General features: G+C 42.7%; 1 protein-coding gene across 2 annotated transcripts in view; it reads right to left on the reverse strand.

The window, feature by feature from the left end:
* Positions 1-356: 356 nt before the first annotated feature.
* LOC139559247 (zinc finger protein 385D-like) overlaps positions 357-24,922 on the reverse strand; it is a 32,182-nt gene continuing 7,616 nt past the window's right edge. For both annotated transcript variants that reach the window (XM_071375053.1, XM_071375054.1), the window contains 6 exons: positions 7,866-7,976; positions 7,035-7,200; positions 2,324-2,581; positions 1,816-1,997; positions 1,475-1,579; positions 357-885 (listed from right to left, as the gene is read on the reverse strand). In XM_071375053.1, coding sequence (XP_071231154.1) covers positions 643-885; positions 1,475-1,579; positions 1,816-1,997; positions 2,324-2,581; positions 7,035-7,200; positions 7,866-7,976 — 1,065 coding nt within the window. In that variant the 3' untranslated portion in view covers positions 357-642. The remainder of the gene's footprint in view (positions 886-1,474; positions 1,580-1,815; positions 1,998-2,323; positions 2,582-7,034; positions 7,201-7,865; positions 7,977-24,922) is intronic.

Consider the following 24,922-nt stretch of genomic DNA (forward strand, 5'->3'; position numbering starts at 1 on the left):
AAAATCTTGTTAAGGATGTCGAATAGTTCTATTTGATAGGGGTTAACCCCTTCTTATAGACTACCTCCCACCAAAACATTAGATTTACCAACATATGTCTGATTAAATGGATCTCTACAGAGATTCATGGGGCCTGGGTCCTCCTGTGCACAGCAGCATCTCCCAGACAATAAAGTCACGGTCAAGGAGCACATTCCTGTTGTGATTTATCTGAAGAAGTTAAGCCAAGGGGATTACCTGTACTCTAAGTAATAAATAATTGAGGCCCATCGTTTGAAGCCAAAATGAAGGATCTGAGTCTCTTAATTCATTTCAGTTTGAGAAATTCTTGAACGGGACCCAAAGAGGGATTAGTATCAAGGTAAGCAACAAATTCTTTATTGAAAAACAATACTCATATTTCATGACAAACACATGATCGAACACACAAACACGCACACACTCAAGCATGGCACAAAAACCAACATAGACACCCTGGTCCAAGATGGTCAGTAGAGATAAATACTCTGAATCTGATCCCAGCTCTGTTTCCAACTTTACAGACTGTATTTTGTCTGCACTGGTCCCACAGATTCTGTTGGGTTCTGGTCCATCTGACATGGGTCTGAGTCAGGAGTAGGCCAAATCTGGTTCAGGTCTGAGTCAGTACGGTGAGAACAGAACTGATGTATGTGCCGTACGGAGAGGTCCTGGGGCAGGATGTAATAGGGTCTGGTGGAGGGGCTGAGTCTGAAAGAGGGCGGAGCCAGATGTAGGGGCAGGGCGCAAATGGAACGGGGACAGGGTTGCCATGGCAGCAGCAGCAGCAAGGGAGAGATGGCGCTGTAAGAGGCACGAGACGAGAGGCTTTGCCAAGTCCTGCTCCTTCCTCAGAGTGATCCCAACCTGGAAACCACACACAGCGTGATCAAAACCATTCTACAATTAAATCACAACATGATCACAACCAGTCTACAATTAAAATCACAACATGATAACAACCAGTCTACATTTAGATCACAACCAGTCTACATTTAAATCACAACATGATCACAACCAGTCTACAATTAAATCACAACATGATCACAACCAGTCTACATTTAAATCACAACATGATCACAACCTGTCTACATTTAAATCACAACATGATCACAACCTGTCTACATTTAAATCACAACATGATCACAACCAGTCTACAATTAAATCACAACGTGATCACAACCAGTCTACAATTAAATCACAACGTGATCACAACCAGTCTACAATTAAATCACAACATGATCACAACCAGTCTACAATTAAATCACAACGTGATCACAACCAGTCTACAATTAAATCACAACGTGATCGCAACCATAACGCTATCACACCTGTTCCACAATCTACAACACTTTGCAAAACAACTCCAATCCAATCATACCAGATGTAAACCACAAACAGTCCACAACAAAACCTCCAGTAAAGTACTGCCAAAAGACAATAATGTGGTACTCACTGTCTGTAGATTCTGGTTGCGTTGAGACGGCAGACCATAGGGGCTAAACTTGGGCTTGGCTGGCTTCCCTGCTGCACGGTCTTTATGCCTTCTACTACTGATGTGCTGAGGAGAGAGAGAGGGGCGGGGTGGAGAGAGAAGGGGGGGGCGACAGGGATGAGGGAGAAGGAGATGTCTTAGCCAAATGGGTCAGTCTAGCTCATAGATTCACCAGGTCACAGGAAATTTACGGAAACACTAAACCTAATTAAAATCCATATTTTTCCTCTCATCTCTGGAACGCAGATGTATAAATATTCATAAAAGGGCAGATTTCAGTTTAAATACAGTATACAACTAACCTGTTTGAGTTGTGTCTCGGAGTTGACGTGCACATCGCAGATCTCACAGTGGAAAGTTTTGTTCTGGAGCCCCGTTGACACCTCGGTGGGAGGGGCCAGCTTGGCTTTGACCCCTGACCTGGGGAATGACTTTATGGCTCCGTCGCCGCTCCTGGCCTCCAGCATTGTCTTGTGTTTCGTGCCTGACAGGGTGAAAGGTCAGATGGGCCAAAGGTTAGAAGCAGAGACGCCAACTAAGTACAGTATTAACAAAGTGGGGCATCTGGCTACAACATAAAGGTGCATCTCAATGGGGAGGATGACAAGAGAGAGATAGAGGCCCTGTCCTAACATACACTTTACCTATCAGATCAAGATGGCAATAATGGCCTAGCCCTTGGGGATAGGGAGTGAGTGATCGATTGGTGTGGTATTGACCCGATGAGAGCAATGATTAAGAAGACGGACTTGTTGCAACATGATGATGACACACCTGTACACAAACAGGTCATTAAAGCTTCATTCTCACCACTGTTGTGAGCCTGTAGCTGGGATGCAGAGTTGACCGCCACCTTGCAGAGAGAACAGTATAGTAGTCTCTTAGCCTTCTTTTCCTCCGACTCCACAACCTCCTCCACCTCTCCCTCCATCTCCTTCTCCTTCTCCACCAGGGGACAGAGTGACAGAGAGGGGTCAGAGGGCATTTCCATGGATACAGATGGGCTGCAGGTCAATGGAACCACCCCAGAGGCAGAGGGTGGTGACAACACGGCTCCGGCTGTGACATCTACACAGAAGAATAGAAAAGAGCATCGTGATAAGGGTTTATCCCTCCATTTTCTGTCATCGTAAAATGAAAACGAATTTGAGTGTGGTGAATGGTGAATTAGTGGGGAGAGTGTTTGTGTGTGTGACAGTGGTGGTGAGAGAGAGGGGAGACACGTTTACTCTGATGCTTTCTTCTCTCCTACATCAACCTCTAATAGAGTCTCTAATGCTGATTACCACTGCAGGGTCTGCGTCCCAAACGGCACCCTATTCTAGATAGTGAATAGGGTGCCATTTGGGAAGCATCCCAAGTTTCTCAACTCTTACCATAACTCACTGAGACAGATAAAAGCACACCAGTGTGTATGAGATTCATTAGCTGTAATCTTGGTAATAATCAAAGATTTCCTATGGGTAAATCCACTTGAATTCAATCACTTTTTGACAGCACCCCTTTTGATTTGAACAAAAGCTTCATTACATACAGTATTTGCCCATTGTTTACTTGCTCAGAAAGTTACTTTTTGGAACTGAATGCCAAAACATTCAAGGGATAGAAGTCCTGAAAGTTGACCTTTTTTGATCACTAGAAAAGATAAACGGTTGAGATTGATGTCTTTTAAAAGTTTACAAAAACAGGGTTGTCAAACAATTCTAGAATTTATTGAATGTTTTATTTATTTATTTACAGCAATTATGTAATTTTTTAGCCTTAAGCATCAATTATCTAAAACCTGTCCACATTTTACATCATCTGAGGTGTTTGTGTTGTGCCAGCCATCGGTTGAGACAACATGCTCTTGAATACAGGGTGGGTGTCATGTTTTGACTGTTAAATGTACTAAAATGGGAATCAAATAGAAATTTCGACTTTTAAATAGTACCATAAAGATGGTTGGACATCCACACATCAAAGAATGTTGAGTTGAATGGGAGGATCTGTTGTTTTAAATTATACTGTCAATCCTCCATAGGAGACCTACAGATGTAGGATCTTAATTTGATCACTCTTTTGTTTCTGAGAATCTTCCTGCCTAGCAGGAAATGCAGACTTGTAGGGTATTTGAGTTTTGAAAGGCTTCTAAAGTGAAAGTTAAAATTTCAGTTCAATTTCAATGGTGTACCAGCTGAATCGCAATGGTCTGAAGGGATAGGTCCATTCTATGAATTATATTTCTATGATTGAAATGACACCCTGTATTCAAGACCATGTTGTGTCTCAACCAATGGCGGGCACAACACAAAAACCTCAAATCGGTTCTAAGCTACAACATATGCGAATATGAGAAGAATCTGAGATTTTAAATCATTGACATTAAAGGTTAAAAAAAAGATTGTTTTCATAAAAATTTTTTTTATTTCAAGACGTTTAAAAAAAGTTGGACAACCCTGTTAATAAGCTTTTCAATTATATTAAACTCAACTGTTTATCTTTTCCAGTGATGAAGACATAGATGTCTCATTGTATGATGGGGAATACAAAATGGGTCAACTTTGAGCACCTGTTTTGGCATTCAGGTCCAAAAAGTCACTTTCTGACCACTTCTTCCATGGTCTTAATTCATATGGATTTACCCCTATGGGAATCTGATTACATTTTTCAGAGTAGGAAAATTAGAGGCTTGGATTGAGATTATTATACTCCATTATCTGCAGTGAGACAGACTGGAAGAGGGGATTTGGGAACCTTGCCGTGGTAATGGTGATTAGGCCTGTGAGGGTTTGTTTGTCTGTTTTCATTGACTGTCTCTCTAAAATGGCAATAAGGCTGTTTGACAAAGTCATCAACACATGGCTCCCCTGTTTCTTCCACACGCAGAAAAACTCCCTCTATCGCTATCGCATTAAATCAAAATGGTCTCTCACTATGTTGCATTATTATCAAACAATATGCCTCCCACTCTCTAAAAACACTCATGCACACCAACAAATGTGATAAGGGAATGTATCAAACACCTGGAAACCATGGAAACATGTATTTTATGTGTTTGATACCATTCCAATGATTCCGCTCCAGCCATTACCCCAATTAAGGTGCCACCAACCTGTTGTGATATAAAGACACATACACACTCCCAGATCTGCAGAGATTAACAAACAACGCAAACTCCAACAGCTGTGGACGCATACATACTCACAGATCTGCATACATTACAAACACACAAGCAAAGGGCTGCGTTTGAACCTCTAAAGACTGAGAATATACAGTTGAAGTCAGAAGTTCACATACACTTAGGTTGGAGTTATTAAAACTAGTTTTTCAACCACTTTACAAATTTCTTGTTAACAAACTATAATTTTGGCAAGTCTGTTAGAACATCTACTTTGTGTAGTAATTTTTCCAACAATTGTTTACAGATAGATTATTTCACTTATAATCCACTGTATCACAATTCCAGTGGGTCAGAAGTTACATACACTAAGTTGACTGTGCCTTTAAATAGCTTGGAAAATTCCAGAAAATTCCTTTAGAAGCTTCTGATAGGCTAATTGACATCATTTGAGTCAATTGGAGGTGTACCTGTGGATGTATTTCAAGGCTTACCTTCAAACTCAGTGCCTCTTTGCTGACATCATGGGAGAAATCAAAAGAAATCCGCCAAGACATCAGAAATAAAATGTAGACCTCCACAAGTCTGGTTCATCCTTGGGAGCAATTTCCAAACGCCTGAAGGTACCACGTTCATCTGTACAAATAATAGTAAGCAAGTATAAACACCATCGGACCACGCAGCCGTCATACCACTCAGGAAGGAGACACGTTCTGTCTCCTAGAGATTAACGTACTTTAGTGCGAAAAGTGCAAATCAATCTGAGAACAACAGCAAAGGACCTTGTGAAGATGCTGGAGGAAACTGTTACAAAAGTATCTATATCCACAGTAAAACGAGTCCTATATTGACATAACCTGAAAGGCCGCTCAGCAAGGAAGAAGCCACTGCTCCAAAACCGCCATTAAAAAATCCAGACTACGGTTTGCAACTGCACATGGGGACAAAGATCGTGCTTTTTGGAGAAATGTCCTCTGGTCTGATGAAACAAAAATGGAACTGCTTGGCCATAATGACCATCGTTGTGTTTGGAGGAAAAAGGGGCAGGCTTGCAAGCCGAAGAACACCATCCCAACCGTGAAACACCGGGGTGGCAGCATCATGTTGTGGACTGGTGCACTTCACAAAATAGATGGCATCATGAGGCAGGAAAATTATGTGAATATATTGAAGCAACATCTCAAGACATCAGTCAGGAAGTTAAAGCTTGGTCGCAAATGGGTCTTCCAAATGGACAATGACCCCAAGCATACTTCCAAAGTTGTGGCAAAATGGCTTAAGGACAACAGGAGGAATGGGCCAAAATTCACCCAACTTATTGTGGGAAGCTTGTGGAAGGCTACCCGAAACGTTTGACCAAAGTTAAACAATTTAAAGGCAATGCTACCAAATAGTAATTGAGTGTATGTAAACTTCTGACCCACTGGGAATGTGATGAAATAAATAAAAGCTGAAATAAATCGTTCTCTCTACTATTATTCTGACATTTCACATTCTTAAAATAAAGTGGTGATCCTAACTGACCTAAGACAGGGAATCTTTACTAGGATTAAATGTCAGGAATTGTGAAAAACGGAGTTTAAATGTATTTGGCTAAGGTGTATGTAAACTTCCGACTGCAACTGTATGTATACATGTATGTAGGGTCTGAATACTTATGTCAATGTGATATTTTTTAAATACATTCGCAAAAAAAAATAAAAAACTGTTTTTGCTTTGTCATTATGGTGTATTGTCTGTAGATTGATGAGGGAAAAAAATATTTTATTCATTTTAGAATAAGGCTGTAATGTAACAAAATGTGGAAAAAGTCAAGGGGTCTGAATACTTTCCCGAATGCACTGTATTTAATATGTATTTAGGGTAATGTAGAGGAAGGAGTGTTTAATGCCTTTTGACAGTGAGGATAGACAGGTGCACACAAACACGTGCACATGCACTCATGAACACACACACACACGCACGTACGCACGCAGTGCACACAAGGAGACAAAGACAGCTCTGTCTCATTGAAGCAACTGAAGTTCAAGGCCAACCACGGTACTGGTTGGCCTTAAATAATAAGACAATCATGATGCCAATTATTGCTTCTAATACAGCAAATGTCCTAGAATCAATTATTTTAAAATTGCACACAGAAGAAGTTATAAAGATAATTTAGTTGCTAATGGCGGCCTTCAGTACATCGTTCAGTCTTCAACATGAGTTACTCAGTGAGAGGGGCAGCACTGAGCTACGTCACTTACTGGAGTGGCCCAGTGAGTGTGTTATGTCTCCACGAGACGCCATCTTAACCGTCTTCGTTAGGCTTTAATGTGCTATTGAGTCTTCACATATGAATGAATGGTGTCATGTGATTGATGGATTTTTGCATTCATATATACAGTCATTGACACACACACACACCACACACACACCAACCTGTTGAACTGGGTTCTGAGCTGGGCGGCACAGGGCAGGGTGATACGTTCTTGGTCGTGGTTTCCTTGGTTACTGTGTCAGGGGCTCTGGTCTTGCAGTCCGGTGGGTCAAGGGCTTTGAGCCTCTTGAAGTGTTTGGTACCATTGTAATGGGATGAGGCCTGGCTCTACACAGAGAAAATAGAGCCAGAAGCACTGAATCACACAAGAGACAACAACTCCAATGACCATGCAGTAGTAAGAACTCAAGTTATATAACCACAGGGTCAAGCCAGAGATCTAACATGATTAGTGTTTCATCAGTTATCAGATGCTCTTATCCAGAGCAACTTATAAACTCTGAGAGATTTTCATCTCATACATCTCATCCAATATCAAACCTGTGCCATCCACAAAGTATATGTACTGGTTAACACCACACAACACTTAGTATATATATATACTGGTCAACACCACACATCACTTAGTATATATCTACTGGTCAACACCACAGATCACTTAGTATATATCTACTGGTCAACACCACACATCACTTAGTATATATCTACTGGTCAACAACACACAACACTTAGTATATATATCTACTGGTCAACACCACACATCACTTAGTATATATCTACTGGTCAACACCACACAACACTTAGTATATATCTACTGGTTAACACTACACATCACTTAGTATATATCTACTGGTTAAGTTCAAACTCTGCAAGCATCCCTGGTACTGCCCTGTATGTGGTGAAACTCTGCAGCATCCCTGGTACTGCCCTGTATGTGGTGAAACTCTGCAGCATCCCTGGTACTGCCCTGTAAGAGATCAAACTCTGCCTACCTCTGAGTTGAACCTCAGTCGGCACACGGCACACGATGAGCTGGGTTTCCTCATAAGGGGCGTGGTTAGTCCAAATCCTGGACCAATCTGGGATTTGTGAACGCGGTCCATCTGCAACAACAAGAGTGAAAAGGTGTTGAATTACTGTGGTATGGCTAGGGCAGAGGCTGAGGCAGAAGTGAAGGTTGAGCAAAATGTCAATGTTAAAGAGTACCTCAAATGCTCTCACACTAGGGCTGTGGCGGTCATGACAATATAATAATTATAATACCCTTCTCCCGGCTGAGTGCTCCTAAGCACCTCTCACTCACATGGCTCTCTCAGATATCTAAATTCTTATTAAGCCTGTCATGTGATCGGGTCCTTCTCACAGGCTACAAGTGAAGACAGACACAGCGGGGATGCAACTGCGCAATTTCGAGGCGCATATTGAAGAATTATACATATTTACTATTCATCAGCCAACAAGATGAGTAAGCCTAACGAATATCAAAAGCACTAGCCTATGTCAATCTACTATCCTGCATAGTATAAAAGTTGACTTATTCTATTCTGTGCGAGAAATAAATATTCCAAACATAGTCTGGGATGCGATAGATCCCAAATGAATACAACCACTAGCATCAAAAACATTTTTTTAAAGCAATGAGGCGGATGCAACAGATCAGAACGTTTAGCTTAAAATGTTGATAAACTAATAGACTATTTCTTCACATTAAGCGCAGCAATGCACACACGGTAGTAGGCTGTAAGCGCAAATGTTCCAAAATGCAATCAATTAAGCGGGAATTCTCAAAAGTGATCACAAATGCAATTATGCATGTAATGCTTTTATTATAAAGGTGCATTTTTATGGTGAAAACTATCTTCCCCAAACTTTAAACTCAACCACTGCGTGTGTTAGGCGCTACACCTGTTGTAAAGCGGATTAATGTGCCTCATTTTAAGAAGTTATTTGGCCCCTTTAGTTGTGATACAAACCGTATCAAAACATATAGGCATATGGGCTAGGCTACATGAGGTGTGCGGTTATGATTTGAAAAAGTCAACAAAAAAAAGGCATTTGCTGTTTCTTGCCTTACTGCTATGGTGGCAAAATTAGAAACATTGTTATGCAAATGCACTGTATGAGCCTTAAACCTGTACATTTCCACTGTCTGTTTCTCTCATGTAAGAAGCCATTGTTTTTTCCTCTCTTGTTTCTGAGTGACTTGTTCACGCGGCCAAAGACAAAGAGCCTCTAAGAATGACCACAGTTTTTGGTCCATCCTGTTCTTTTCGTATCTTTCAAGGGCACAGCTGGGTGGAGATATAAAGAGATCAGAGGCTAGCTTGAGCAGCAGCGAACATTCTACCAGCAGAAAGGAGTAACAAAACTGGCGTTATCACTAGTTTGTGCGCTATGTTCCCACCATGATCCTCACACACCTGTTAAACTGCCATGTAGACAGTGGTTGTATTTTCCTATAAAGGCTGAGACCCAACTCTTGCGTGTTTGGCTCTTAACTCTGCAATGTTGTTGAGTGGATTGTTAACCAGCTCCCGATTTGTAAACCTTATAATAAAAAGTGAAGAATCTGCAGTCTCTCTTCCTTTTGATTAGAATTTCCACGCCACTGCACAAGCTGGGCATCATTCACAAATGATAATATATAATTCCCAAGTAATAGGCAAATATTGTAACCCATCAGACTAATCTTGATTTAATCTTGTCTTTACATATACTAAATAATATACAGTACCAGTCAAAAGTTTGGGCACACCTACTCATTCAAGGGTTTTATCTTTATTTTTACGTTCTACATTGTAGAATAATATTGAAGACATCAAAACTATGAAATAACACATATGGAATCATGTAGTAACCAAAAAAGTGTTAATCAAATCAAAATATATTTTTGATTTTAGATACTTCAAAGTAGCCACCCTTTGCCTTGATGACAGCTTTGCACACTTTTGGCATTCTCTCAAGTAGGCTATACTCCTGTTGTAAAGACAAGCAATGTGCTTAATATTAGGAACGTTGACAAATAGATATAGTAGGCCTAGCCTATAGAAAGCTGATGGGTTCCTCCTCTTTTTAATAGAGGCCATCAAAACTGTTTTCTCACGCAATTGCATACCCTATAGAAATGTTGCACAATGGGCTCTCATTAAGTGTTTGATTAGATTTTCAATTACATTTGCATTGATGCAGAGCGATAAGAGGGACAATAGAGTGCTGAGTCTAGGCAGTTAGCAAGTTTGGTAGGCTACTAATGACCATCAGCAGCATCAGAGCTTGGAGAAGCCTAATTACCGTGACTAAATGGTCACGGGGAATTTGATTGCCATCATGACTCGTGACCACCGGTGTGGCGTTAATATGGTTACCGTAACAGCCCTATCTCAGACTTAAACAGGCTTAGAGTAATGGTCCTTCCATTACTTATAACAGATGGTGACCAATGCAGGCCTACCTTCCCAATCCAAACCAGAGGGAGAATATGGTATGGATAGGGTTAAGAGTAGGGTTAAGAGAAGGGTTAAAAGTAGACTTACGAATATCAAATCGAATTTTTTTTGCTTCTGCTTCTAGTTCCGACCATGCAGTAATATCTAACAAGTAATCTAACCTAACAATTTCACAACAACTACCTTATACACACAAGTGTAAAGGAATGAATAAGAATATGTACATAAAAATATATGAATGAGTGATGGCCGAACGGCATAGGCAAGATGCAGTAGATGGTATAAAGTACAGTATATACATATGAGATAAGTAATGTAGGGTATGTAAACATTATATAAAGTGGCATTGTTTGAAGTGGCTAGTGATACATTTATTACATCAAGATGGCAAGATGCAGTAGATGGTATAGAGTACAGTATATACATATGAGATGAGTAATGTAGGGTATGTAAACATTATATAAAGTGGCATTGTTTAAAGTGGCTAGTGATACATTTATTACATAAAATGTTCCATTATTAAAGTGGCTAGAGTTGAGTCAGTATGTTGGCAGCAGCCACTCAATGTTAGTGATGGCTGTTTAACAGTCTGATGGCCTTGAGATAGAAGCTGTTTTTCAGTCTCTCGGTCCCCGCTTTAATGCACCTGTACTGACCTCGCCTTCTGGATGATAGCGGGGTGAACAGGCAGTGGCTCGGGTGGTTGTTGTCCTTGATGATCTTTTTGGCCTTCCTGTGACATCGGGTGGTGTAGGTGTCCTGGAGGGTAGGTAGTTTGTCCCCGGTGATGCGTTGTGCAGTCCTCACTACCCTCTGGAGAGCCTTACCGTTATGGGCGGAGCAGTTGCCGTACCAGGCGGTGATACAGCCCAACAGGATGCTCTCGATTGTGCATCTGTAAAAGTTTGTGAGTGTTGTTGGTGACAAGCCGAATTTCTTCAGCCTCCTGAGGTTGAAGAGGCGCTGCTGCACCTTCTTCACCACGCTGTCTGTGTAGGTGGACCATTTCAGGTTGTCCGTGATGTGTACTCCGAGGAACTTAAAACTTTCCACCCTCTCCACTACTGTTCCGTCGATGTGGATAGGGGGCTGCTCCCTTTGCTGTTTCCTGAAGTCCACGATCATCTCTTTTGTTTTGTTGACATTGAGTGTGAGGTTATTTTCCTGACACCACACTCTGAGGGCCCTCACCTCCTCCCTGTAGGCCGTCTCGTTGTTGTTGGTAATCAAGCCTACCACTGTAGTATCGTCTGCAAACTTGATGATTGAGTTGGAGGCGTGCATGGCCACGCAGTTGTGGGTGAACAGGGAGTACAGGAGAGGGCTGAGAACGCACCATTGTTGAGGATCAGCGGGGTGGAGATGTTGTTACCTACCCTCACCACCTGGGGGCGGCCCGTCAGGAAGTCCAGGACCCAGTTTCACAGGGCGGGGTCGAGACCCAGGGTCTCAAGCTTAATGACGAGTTTGGAGGGTACTATGGTGTTAAATGCTGAGCTGTAGTCGATGAACAGCATTCTTACATAGGTATTCCTCTTGTCCAGATAGATTAGGGCAGTGTGCAGTGTGATTGCGATTACGTCGTCTGTGGACCTATTACATTTACATTTACATTACATTTAAGTCATTTAGCAGACGCTCTTATCCAGAGCGACTTACAAATTGGTGCATTCACCTTATGATATCCAGTGGAACAACCACTTTACAATAGTGCATCTAACTCTTTTAAGGGGGGGGGGTTAGAAGGATTACTTTATCCTATCCTAGGTATTCCTTAAAGAGGTGGGGTTTCAGGTGTCTCCGGAAGGTGGTGATTGACTCCGCTGACCTGGCGTCGTGAGGGAGTTTGTTCCACCATTGGGGTGCCAGAGCAGCGAACAGTTTTGACTGGGCTGAGCGGGAACTGTACTTCCTCAGAGGTAGGGAGGCGAGCAGGCCAGAGGTGGATGAACGCAGTGCCCTTGTTTGGGTGTAGGGCCTGATCAGAGCCTGAAGGTACGGAGGTGCCGTTCCCCTCACAGCTCCGTAGGCAAGCACCATGGTCTTGTAGCGGATGCGAGCTTCAACTGGAAGCCAGTGGAGAGAGCGGAGGAGCGGGGTGACGTGAGAGAACTTGGGAAAGTTGAACACCAGACGGGCTGCGGCGTTCTGGATGAGTTGTAGGGGTTTAATGGCACAGGCAGGGAGCCCAGCCAACAGCGAGTTGCAGTAATCCAGACGGGAGATGACAAGTGCCTGGATTAGGACCTGCGCCGCTTCCTGCGTGAGGCAGGGTCGTACTCTGCGAATGTTGTAGAGCATGAACCTACAGGAACGGGTCACCGCCTTGATGTTAGTTGAGAACGACAGGGTGTTGTCCAGGATCACGCCAAGGTTCTTAGCACTCTGGGAGGAGGACACAATGGAGTTGTCAACCGTGATGGCGAGATCATGGAACGGGCAGTCCTTCCCCGGGAGGAAGAGCAGCTCCGTCTTGCCGAGGTTCAGCTTGAGGTGGTGATCCGTCATCCACACTGATATGTCTGCCAGACATGCAGAGATGCGATTCACCACCTGGTTATCAGAGGGGGGAAAGGAGAAGATTAATTGTGTGTCGTCTGCATAGCAATGATAGGAGAGACCATGTGAGGATATGACAGAGCCAAGTGACTTGGTGTATAGCGAGAATAGGAGAGGGCCTAGAACAGAGCCCTGGGGGACACCAGTGGTGAGAGCACGTGGTGCGGAGACAGATTCTCGCCACGCCACCTGATAGGAGCGACCTGTCAGGTAGGACGCAATCCAAGCGTGGGCCGCGCCGGAGATGCACAGCTCGGAGAGGGTGGAGAGGAGGATCTGATGGTTCACAGTATCAAAGGCAGCCGATAGGTCTAGAAGGATGAGAGCAGAGGAGAGAGAGTTAGCTTTAGCAGTGCGGAGCGCCTCCGTGACACAGAGAAGAGCAGTCTCAGTTGAATGACTAGTCTTGAAACCTGACTGATTTGGATCAAGAAGGTCATTCTGAGAGAGATAGCAGGAGAGCTGGCCAAGGACGGCACGTTCAAGAGTTTTGGAGAGAAAAGAAAGAAGGGATACTGGTCTGTAGTTGTTGACATCGGAGGGATCGAGTGTAGGTTTTTTCAGAAGGGGTGCAACTCTCGCTCTCTTGAAGACGGAAGGGACGTAGCCAGCGGTCAAGGATGAGTTGATGAGCGAGGTGAGGTAAGGGAGAAGGTCTCCGGAAATGGTCTGGAGAAGAGAGGAGGGGATAGGGTCAAGCGGGCAGGTTGTTGGGCGGCCGGCCGTCACAAGACGCGAGATTTCATCTGGAGAGAGAGGGGAGAAAGAGGTCAAAGCACAGGGTAGGGCAGTGTGAGCAGAACCAGCGGTGTCGTTTGACTTAGCAAACGAGGATCGGATGTCGTCGACCTTCTTTTCAAAATGGTTGACGAAGTCATCAGCAGAGAGGGAGGAGGGGGGAGGAGGGGGAGGAGGATTCAGGAGGGAGGAGAAGGTGGCAAAGAGCTTCCTAGGGTTAGAGGCAGATGCTTGGAATTTAGAGTGGTAGAAATTGGCTTTAGCAGCAGAGACAGAAGAGGAGAATGTAGAGAGGAGGGAGTGAAAGGATGCCAGGTCCGCAGGGAGGCGAGTTTTCCTCCACTATTGGGGCGGTAAGCAAATTGGAGTGGGTCTAGGGTGTCAGGTAGGGTGGAGGTGATATGGTCCTTGACTAGTCTCTCAAAGCACTTCATGATGACGAAAGTGAGTGCTACGGGGCGGTAGTCATTTAGCTCAGTTACATTAGCTTTCTTTGGAACAGGAACAATGGTGGCCCTCTTGAAGCATGTGGGAACAGCAGACTGGGATAAGGATTAATTGAATATGTCCGTAAACACACCAGCCAGCTGGTCTGTGCATGCTCTGAGGACGCGGCTGGGGATGCCGTCTGGGTCTGCAGCCTTGTGAGGGTTAACACGTTTAAAAGTTTTACTCACGTTGGCTGCAGTGAAGGAGAGCCCGCAGGTTTTGGTAGCGGGCCGTATCAGTGGCACTGTATTGTCCTCAAAACGAGCAAAGAAGTTGTTTAGTCTGTCTGGGAGCAAGACATCGTGGTCTGCGATGGGGCTGGTTTTTCTTTTGTAGTCCGTGATTGACTGTAGACCCTGCCACATACCTCTCATGTCTGAGCCGTTGAATTGCGACTCTACTTTGTCTCTATACTGACGCTTAGCTTGTTTGATTGCCTTGCGGAGGGAATAGCTACACTGTTTGTATTCGGTCATGTTTCCGGTCACCTTGCCCGGATTAAAAGCAGTGGTTCGCGCTTTCAGTTTTGCGCGAATGCTGCCATCAATCCACAGTTTCTGGTTGGGGAATGTTTTAAAACTTCTCATGGATCAAATCCCGTTAGCGGGATCGATTTGACAACATCTGGTGAAATGACAGAGTGCCAAATTCAAATTAAATTATTAGAAATATTTAACTTTCATACAATCACAAGTGCAATACACCAAAATAAAGCTTGCCTTCTTGTGAATCCAGCCACCGTGTCAGATTTCAAAAAGGCTTTACGGCGAAGGCAAACCATGCTATTATCTGAGGACAGCACCCCGCATACAAACACATGACAATCATATTTGAACCCGCCAGGCGCGACACAAAACTCAGAAATAAGGATATAATTCATGCCTTACCTTTGAAGAGATTCTTCTGTTGGCACTCCAATATGTCCGATAAACATCACAAATGGTCCTTTTGTTCGATTAATTCCGTCGTTATATATCCCCAAAATGTCCATTTATTTGGCGCGTTTGATTCAGAAAAACACCGGTTCCAACTCGCCCAACATGACTACAAAATATCTAATAAATTACCTGTAATCTTGGTCCAAACATTCCAAACAACTTTCCTAATCCAACTTTAGGTATTTTAAAACGTAAATAATCGATCAAATTTAAGACGGACTATACCGTGTTCAATAGCTGATAAAATGAAAGTGGAGCGCGCTTCAGGTCACGCGCCCCAAACAAAACAGTCCACCTGGCTCGAGCCGCAGAAAGGAAAGGGCTACTTCTTCATTACTCAAAGGAAAAACATCAACCAATTTCTAAAGACTGTTGACATCTAGTGGAAGCTGTAGGAACTGCAAGCATATTTCTATTAAAACGGGCTTGCCATAGAAAGCTAATGGAAAACAGATTGACCTAAAAAAAAAATCCCTGGATGGATTGTGCTCGGGGTTTCGCCTGCCAAATCAGTTCTGTTAAACTCACAGACATTATTCAAACAGTTTTTGAAACTTCAGAGTGTTTTCTATCCAAACCTACTAATGATATGCATATCATAGCTTCTGGGCCTGAGTAGCAGGCAGATTACTATGGGCACGCTTTTCATCCAGACGTGAAAATACTGCCCCCTATCCCAGAGAGGTTATTAATAGACGCTGTGGGTACAACATCACCGATGCACTTATAATAAACTCGCTCACCGAATCAGCGTATTCATCAATGTTGTTGTTCGACGCTATGCGGAACATATCCCAGTCCATGTAATCGAAGCAATCTTGAAGCGCGGAATCCGATTTGTCGGACCAGCGTTGAAAAGACCTGAGCGCGGGTGTTTCCTGTTTTAGTTTCTGTCTATAGGCTGGGAGCAACAAAATGGAGTCATGGTCAGCTTTTCCGAAAGGAGGGCGGGGGAGGGCCTTATATGCGTTGACGAAGTTAGAATAACAATGTTCCAGGGTTTTGCCAGTACGGGTTGCGCAATTGATATGCTGATAGAATTTAGGGAGCCTTGTTTTCAGATTAGCCTTGTAAAAATCCCCAGCTACAATAAATGCAGCCTCAGGATATGTGGTTTCCAGTTTACATAGAGTCGAAGGAAGTTATTTTAGGGCAGTCGATGTGTCTGCTTGGGGGGACTATACACGACTGTGATTATGATCAAAGATAATTCTCTTGGTAGATAATGCCATCGGCATAGGGTTAAGCAACAGGTCAATGTTGAGCAAGAAGACCAGAAATGGTAATCTGTAGCTCAGTTGGTTGAGGATTGTGCTTGCAATGCCAGGATAGTGGGTTTGATTCCAGGGACCACCTATATTTAAAATGTATCCAGACATGACTAAGTCGCTTTGTATAAAAGCGTCTGCTAAATGGCATTTAATATTATTATATTAATATTATATATTCAATGCTCCCTTGACTAGACAGGCATATTAGCCAGACGTTGTGTCCCAAATGGCACCCTATTCCATATGTAGTGCACCACTTTTGTGTACTACTTTTGACCAGATTCTGCCAGACACTAAAAATAATGCTTTTGTTCCGTATAACAGGGCGCAAGGTGACCAACTCCTACCTTTCAACAGTGAGCAAGTGGTAAAATGGGGTTCGTTTTAGGGTTGATCAAGAGGTCACGGTTGAGAAAAATCTTATCGCTCCATAACTGATTACATGGTACATGGTACCTTTCAACAGTAAATATCCCTAAACACCTCAAAGTGCACTTAAAAGATGGGCAGGTCCAACATCCCTTACTGGACACCTCTCTAAAGGGTGACGGTCCTTATTGTCCACAGAGACGGGCTTTGAAAACTCTGGGTTGAGACGAACATCTCCGAGTTCACCTTGACAAGTTCAAAAATAAAAAAGCACTTTAATTTCATGGTAAACCTACAGGTGGAATAGTAATGAATGAGGCTGTTGATTCTACTGACTCCTGATTCTCCTGATTTTACTGCTTCTACTGACATCTGAATCAGGTATGTTATCGTAGGGCTGGAGCAAAAGCCTGCACACCCAGTAACTCTCAAGGAGGTAAATTGACCACCATTTCTCTAGAGGAATACAATTCACGACTTGACAAGATCACATTCACAACACATAACGTTTAATCTAAATCTGACCTCTTATAGTTAAATAAAATAGTTTTTATTTTGTTTATTAACCAACTTTGTCTCCCTCTACCTGTGGTCACTGGGAAGCATTGTACCGTGACTTAAAGGGATACTTCAGAATTTTGGCAATTAGGCCCTTTATTTACTTCAACAGAATCAGATGAACTAGTGGATCCCATTTTTATGTCTCTGTGTCCAGTTAGAGGTAGTTTTGCGAGCTAATGCTAAATAGCGTTAGCGCAATGACTTGAAGTCTATGAGTCTGCTAGCATGCTCACATAATCTAATTTAAAAGTATGTATTAAGGTATCTGTAATAGAACAAATATGGCAAAGATGAATGTAGACATAAATAAATACATTTCTACAGCTTACAAAATATTTTATACAAAGGTGAGGGAGTGCCAAGATGGAGGCACGGTGGCGTCAACACAGCGCCCCCTATCAGTCATCTATAAATCATTGCTCCTAACCCTTCACCCCCCCCCCCCCCCCCACACACACACACAACCCTTCAGGACCCCCCCCCCCCCCCCCACACACACACAACCCTTCAGCTCCATTTTTACTGGAGGCTAGCTGAAGTTCGGTAGCCAAAAACTACACCCCTTCGTCTGTGATTGGTCAACGGTAGGGATTGTTTTTACTCATTTTTCAAGAAAAGGTATTTTAAGGGAGCATGCGAGCACATTCATTCGGTTCGCCTAGCCAAGTTCAGCTAGGTGCCAGCAGAACTGAAGCATGCTGACGCCTTAACCCTTCAGCACCCTCAACCCTTATATCACCCTCTGACCCCTCTCTGAGCCGGCACTCCACATTCCAACCCCAACCCACACTCTATTTGCTCCACTATGAACCCTCTCCACTTCTTTACCCTCTCTATCCTTCTTTCTCGCCTCCTCTGTCTTTGTCTGATCAAAGTCACCTTCATGTCTCCCCAAGGAGCTGTTGTCTCAGACACTTTCCTCTGAGTGTGATGGACTGCCTACCACCTGTGGTTACTGCACTGTATCACTCTCTATCTCTTATTAAGGCATCTGCATGCTTCCCATCCGAAACAGTTTCTTGCATATATTATGACAACATTTTCTGACGTTTTTGTTCGTTTTGGTCTTCAGCCAGGTTTTTTTTGGCTGTTCGTGCACACCCCCAAAAAATTTGCGAGGCAATCCGGATTTCGGTAGCCAAGCCTACACCGTCGGTCATTTCTCCATTGGTCAACGTAGGGATTCTTCAATTAAGTGTTTGTTGTCATTCAACGATAGAGGACTCATTTTCATGCAAGTTTTTCCACTTGAGAAATACTGCACCAAACATGTTAGATGTAAAATTGCGTGACTAAGATTTCCTCGGCAAAAACATCAATTAATGAGTTATCATAGATTAATTCGGACTATTCTAAAATGTATATAGTGGCTACGGTGTCTCAAGATGGACAAACATTATTATTGCTGCTTTTTCTCTCTCTCTTTCTCTTCCTGCCTTTCTCTCGCTTTCTCCTCTACACTGTCAATTTCTCTCCTTTTCTCTCTCTCTGTCTGTATATCTGTCTGTATGTATCTTCCTCTTTTCAGACTTACAAATCTCACCTCTCAATCTCTCCATCCCTCATATAATCTGTCTTTGTCTATTCATTGTTCTGTAGGAGAGAGAGTTATGGGCTATGTGTCAGTAGATGGAAACACATCATACATAGTGTAAATACTGCTGTACTGGAGCTCACACTTCCTGGTCCCTTTCTGAGGGAGGTGACAGACAGAGTTATGAGTTAGAGATGATCATGGTCATTACAGTCATTAGCATGAGTTATGTCTGTGTGTACTATGGGAATCCGGACAGAGAAGTGAGTATAGCTCCAGTTCAATCTGAGTACATTCAGAAGGTTAACTGTTCAACTGTACGGTGATTGTTCTTGACTGTTTTACATCTCTTGACTGTTATTACATCTCTTGACTGTTATTACATCTCTTGACTGTTATTGCATCTCTTGACTGTTATTACATCTCTTGACTGTTATTACATCTCTTGACTGTTATTACATCTCTTGACTGTTATTACATCTCTTGACTGTTATTACATCTCTTGACTGTTATTACATCTCTTGACTGTTTCACATCTCTTGACTGTTATTACATCTCTTGACTGTTATTACATCTCTTGACTGTTATTACATCTCTTGACTGTTATTACATCTCTTGACTGGTATTACATCTCTTGACTGTTTCACATCTCTTGACTGTTATTACATATCTTGACTGTTATTACATCTCTTGACTGTTATTACATCTCTTGACTGTTATTGCATCTCTTGACTGTTATTACATCTCTTGACTGTTATTGCATCTCTTGACTGTTATTACATCTCTTGACTGTTATTACATCTCTTGACTGTTTCACATCTCTTGACTGTTTTACATCTCTTGACTGTTATTACATCTCTTGACTGTTATTACATCTCTTGACTGTTTCACATCTCTTGACTGTTATTACATCTCTTGACTGTTATTGCATCTCTTGACTGTTTTACATCTCTTGACTGTTATTACATCTCTTGACTGTTATTACATCTCTTGACTGTTTCACATCTCTTGACTGTTATTACATCTCTTGACTGTTATTGCATCTCTTGACTGTTTTACATCTCTTGACTGTTATTACATCTCTTGACTGTTATTGCATCTCTTGACTGTTATTACATCTCTTGACTGTTTTACATCTCTTGACTGTTATTGCATCTCTTGACTGCTGTTACATTGTAATAACTTGTCTTAGACCTGAAATGAAATGAATGGGTGAGTATTTGTTTAACTCTTTCAACTCACTAAGAGGCCACTTACTGAGACACCCGTCTCTCCCGTTCCCAAAGAAACACGACACAACCCGCCAAACAACCCATCAATCCCTCCCCATTAGACATGCTGCTTGGCACACAACATACACATTCCTGTAACCACGACAACCCACATGTCGACGACAAACAAAAAGTCATGTTGGAGATGGTGTGTGTGCTTACAGACTCCTGGGCATATACTAACAGTAACACAAAACACAGTAGCACGCACACACGCACACGCACACACACACACACACACACACACACACACACACACACACACACACACACACACACACACACACACACACACACACACACACACACACACACACACACACGGCTAGAGTTCAGTTCAACTGTACACACTTACGCAACTGAAACACCCACAGGTTCAAATCATCCGTGCTGCGTTCGAGAGAGGGGGCGGATTCCCATTACCCTAGCCAGGTCTCATTAACATTCTGGCAAAACCTACCTACCACAATCATCATATCGACACCACCATATAGACAGACAGACGGACGGACGGAGGGAGGGAGGGAGGGAGGGAGGGAGGGAGGGAGGGAGGGAGGGGAGAAAAGGTAAGAGGGTGTGATGGATGGAGAGAAAGAGAGAAAGAGAAACTGAGAGTAAGAGAGAAACATGAGAGAGGGACATGGAAGGAGTGAGAGGGGACATTTTCAATTGCCATCATGAAAAATGTCCTGTAATGTTTCAAGTGTTCTGTATTCTATGTATGTCACGTATTATGTGTTATGGATTTTAAATCAATGTTTTGCAATTATTAGTAATGTAAATTCTGCATTTCTTCAGTTTTATCTGTGAGCAAGAATAAATAAACTCAAACTTCTAACAGGGAGAGGGGACATGGAGGAAGTGAGAGGGGACATGGAGGAAGTGAGAGGGGGACATGGAGGAAGTGAGAGGGGACATGGAGGGAGTGAGAGGGGACATGGAGGGAGATGGGGATATGTAGGAAGTGAGAGGGGACATGGAGGGAGTGAGAGGGGGACATGGAGGGAGAGAGGAATATGTAGGAAGTGAGAGGGGACATGGAGGGAGTGAGAGGGGGACATGGAGGAAGTGAGAGGGGATATGGAGGGAGATGGGGATATGTAGGAAGTGAGAAGGGACATGAAGGGAGTGAGAGGGGACATGGAGGGAGTGAGAGGGGGACATGGAGGGAGTGAGAGGGGATATGTAGGAAGTGGGAGGGGACATGGAGGGAGTGAGAGGGGGACATGGAGGGAGTGAGAGGGGGACATGGAGGGAGTGAGAGGGGATATGTAGGGAGTGGGAGGGGACATGGAGGGACTGAGAGGGGGACATGGAGGGAGTGAGAGAGGGACATGGAGGGAGTGAGAGGGGATATGTAGGAAGTGGGAGGGGACATGGAGGGAGTGAGAGGGGGACATGGAGGGAGTGAGAGAAGGATATGTAGGAAGTGGGAGGGCAAACACGTGCATAATTTTTTTGTATGGGTGTTATGAGTTTAAAGTTTGGGGAAGCTACCATTTCTACCGACCTGTGTGCCAGTTATGATTATTTTTGTATGAGCATTTTTGTTTATATTTTCATAATAAAGTTTAAGTTTCTCAAAATCACTGTCACGTGGTTAATCATAAAAAGCTGAACACATGTTTTAAGTAATAATTCAACTAATGCAATAGCATCAGTGCAATGTATACGCCGGGAGTCAGGAAACCGGTGCAGAAGGTGAGTTTAATAAAGAACCGGTGCAGAAGGTGAGTTTAATAAAGAACCGGTGCAGATGAACAAACACGAGGCGCGTACTGAACGTGAGAGAAAACAATAACACCTAGTGACTGAAGGCTAAATAAAGGGGGAGTAATCAAGGAGGCAATGACGACCATGTGTGCGTAATGATGGGGAACAGGTGTGCGTAATAATGAAGACATGGCCAGTGGTTAGTAGACCGGTGCCGTCGAACGCCGGGAGGGAGGGAGCAGGAGTCGTTGTGACAATCAGCCTCGGTCATATGGACACATTGATACACTGTGATCCATTGGAAGCTAAAGAAATGAGTGCATGGAACTCAGAGATATCCTATAGGCCAATGCAGCAGTAGGCCTTTAACTTCCATCGTCAACTAAGTAAAATACATAGGCCTAAAGCCGAGAAATAAAAACAGTAGAAAATATCCTGATGAAAATTCAGATTCTTTCAATCGCAATAATCTCTCTACGTCGCCAGTCGGCCCCCTTTCTATCGATGTTGACTTGAGCTATCACTAGTGAAGTGCAACAAGGCTATCAAATAAATCAACTGGGTCCGGTTTAAGCTGTTGCTAGCGAACTTGCAACATTGTATCAACTAGTCCAGGGGTTCCCAAACTTTTTCACTCGGACCCCCATTGCAGCAAAAGGTTATTTCTTGCAATTCCACACATTTTGACATGGGGTGTACAGAACATATTGCCGTTTTATAGCCCATTTTCTTGCAATTCCACACATTTTGACATGGGGTGTACAGAACATATTGCCGTTTTATAGCTCATTTTCTTGCAATTCCACACATTTTGACATGGGGTGTACAGAACATATTGCCGTTTTATAGCCCATTTTCTTGCAATTCCACACATTTTGACATGGGGTGTACAGAACATATTGCCGTTTTATAGCCCATTTTCTTGCAATTCCACACATTTTGACATGGGGTGTACAGAACATATTGCCGTTTTATAGCCCATTTTCTTGCAATTCTCTACATTTTGACATGACTATTGTGTATTCATTTGATATTTGAGTGACTCGAACATTACTACAACATACAGTGCATTCAGTAATTATTCAGACCTCTTGACTTTTTCCACATTTTGTTGCATTACAGTCTTATTCTAAAATGGATTAAATAGTTTTTTTCCCCCTCATCAATCTACACACATTAGGTTATTAGTGGTGGAAGTGGTGAGTAAAGACAATCAGAAATCAAACATCCCCAAATGGGAAAATTTCTACATTATCCCGCAGCAGGCCAGGTACTTCTATGCGTGCTCAGGCGCGCTCTCCCTAAACGTTATCAGAACAGAGAAACCAGTCACATTCCCATTGCTCACATGGAGTAGACAATGACAAAATGGACAAAAGTCATTTCTGACAAGTGTAGTAGGTTGTGAACTCGGCAACCATTTCCATTCCGAGAATGAGAACAGTAAATTACTTTAATTAATACATGCGTGAACAGAAATTAATTAACAGTACATTTATTAGGCCTACTGGTGACATGTGTAATGGGGAATTTATTTAAAAAAATAAACAATCAAAGGGCAAACAATTCACACAAACAAATGAATGTGCAAGAATTGTCAGGAGACAGCTGAGTGCATTATGGAGAGTTGAGTGCATGCATTCTGTAGAGAGACCTGGCCTTAAAAACCAAATTGCGGGCTTCCAAATTAAATAGGCATAGGCCTACACACTTGTGATTTGAAACAATCTTCAACTATTTTTTAAAAGAAGCTAAGGATCCTCTGTGGCCAAATCATGCTCTCTAGTGAAAGATTTTGAATGATTTTATTTAGACAGGAGTAATTATATAATTTTGGCAAAAACGTCAATTTAGTTTAGGGGAAGCCAGCATCCGAACACTGTACTGGCACCAGTGGTGTAAAGTGCTTATGTAAAAATACTTGAAAGTACTACCTAAGTAGTTTTTTGGGGTATATATACTTTACTATTTATATTTTTACTTTTCATTCACTACATTCATAAAGAAAAGAATGTACTTTTTACTCCATACATTTTCCTTGACACTCAAAATACTTGTTACAATTTGAATGCTTAGCAGTACAGGAAAATGGTCCAATTGACACACTTATCAAGACAACGTCCTTGGTCATACCTACTGCCTCTGATCTGGGAGACTCACTAAACACAAATGCTTAGTTTGTAAATTATGTCTGAGTGTTGGAGTGTGCCCCTGGCTGTCAAAAAATACATACAAATGATAATAATAATGTATAGCATGTACTTTTAGTTTTTACTTTCACTCAAGTATGACAATTGAGTACTTTTTCCAGCACTGTACTTAAGTACATTTAAAACCAGATACTTTTAGACTTTTACTCAAGTAGTAATTACTGGGTGACTTTCACTTTTACTTGAGGCATTTTATATTAAGGTATCCCCATAGAAACGCATTTGGCTTATTATGGACAGATTTGGCGAGAATGAGCCCTCTCGCTTCACCTTTTCTCTCTGGTAAAACTCCAGTATCTCACCAGAGAAAGCATCCGAGCGAGCGAAACAGTGCCCCTCTATCTTATTATAGGTATCTGATGCTGTATGGACAGAAATAATATGACATGCCATACACATAAGCAGACGGAGGGGCGCTGTTTCGCTCGGATGATTTATCTGAGATTGATGCGTCTTTGTGTTAGTCAAATAGATGACCAATATTTTATTTGTACTGGCAAGGAGGTACAGTTGGGCAGGCCAGGCCCCCTGAGGCCCACCCATAACACCGGCGCTGTGGGGGACCAGTGGCACGTCTTGCTCTTCATTGTAATCAGAGGGCTGATATAAATACTATGCATGCCAGTCTTTCTTGGCTAAGAGTTGGGGATAGACTGACTGCATAACTTATTTTTATAAGAAACATTAATGTGTTGAAAATCCCAAATTGTTTGCATAGTCAACTTACACACAGCCCTGACACACACACTTACCGCACCAGACATGCCACCAGAGGTCTTTTCACAGTACCCAAATCCAGAACAAATTCAAGAAAGCGTAAAGTATTATATAGAGCCATTATTGCATGGAACTCCCTTCCATCTCATATTGCTCAAATAAACAGCAAACCTGGTTTTTAAAAAACGGATAAAGCAACACCTCACGGCACAACCCCTCTCCCCTATTTGACC

Source organism: Salvelinus alpinus, chromosome 29, assembly GCF_045679555.1.
Source record: "Salvelinus alpinus chromosome 29, SLU_Salpinus.1, whole genome shotgun sequence".
NCBI classification, from domain to species: domain Eukaryota; kingdom Metazoa; phylum Chordata; class Actinopteri; order Salmoniformes; family Salmonidae; genus Salvelinus; species Salvelinus alpinus.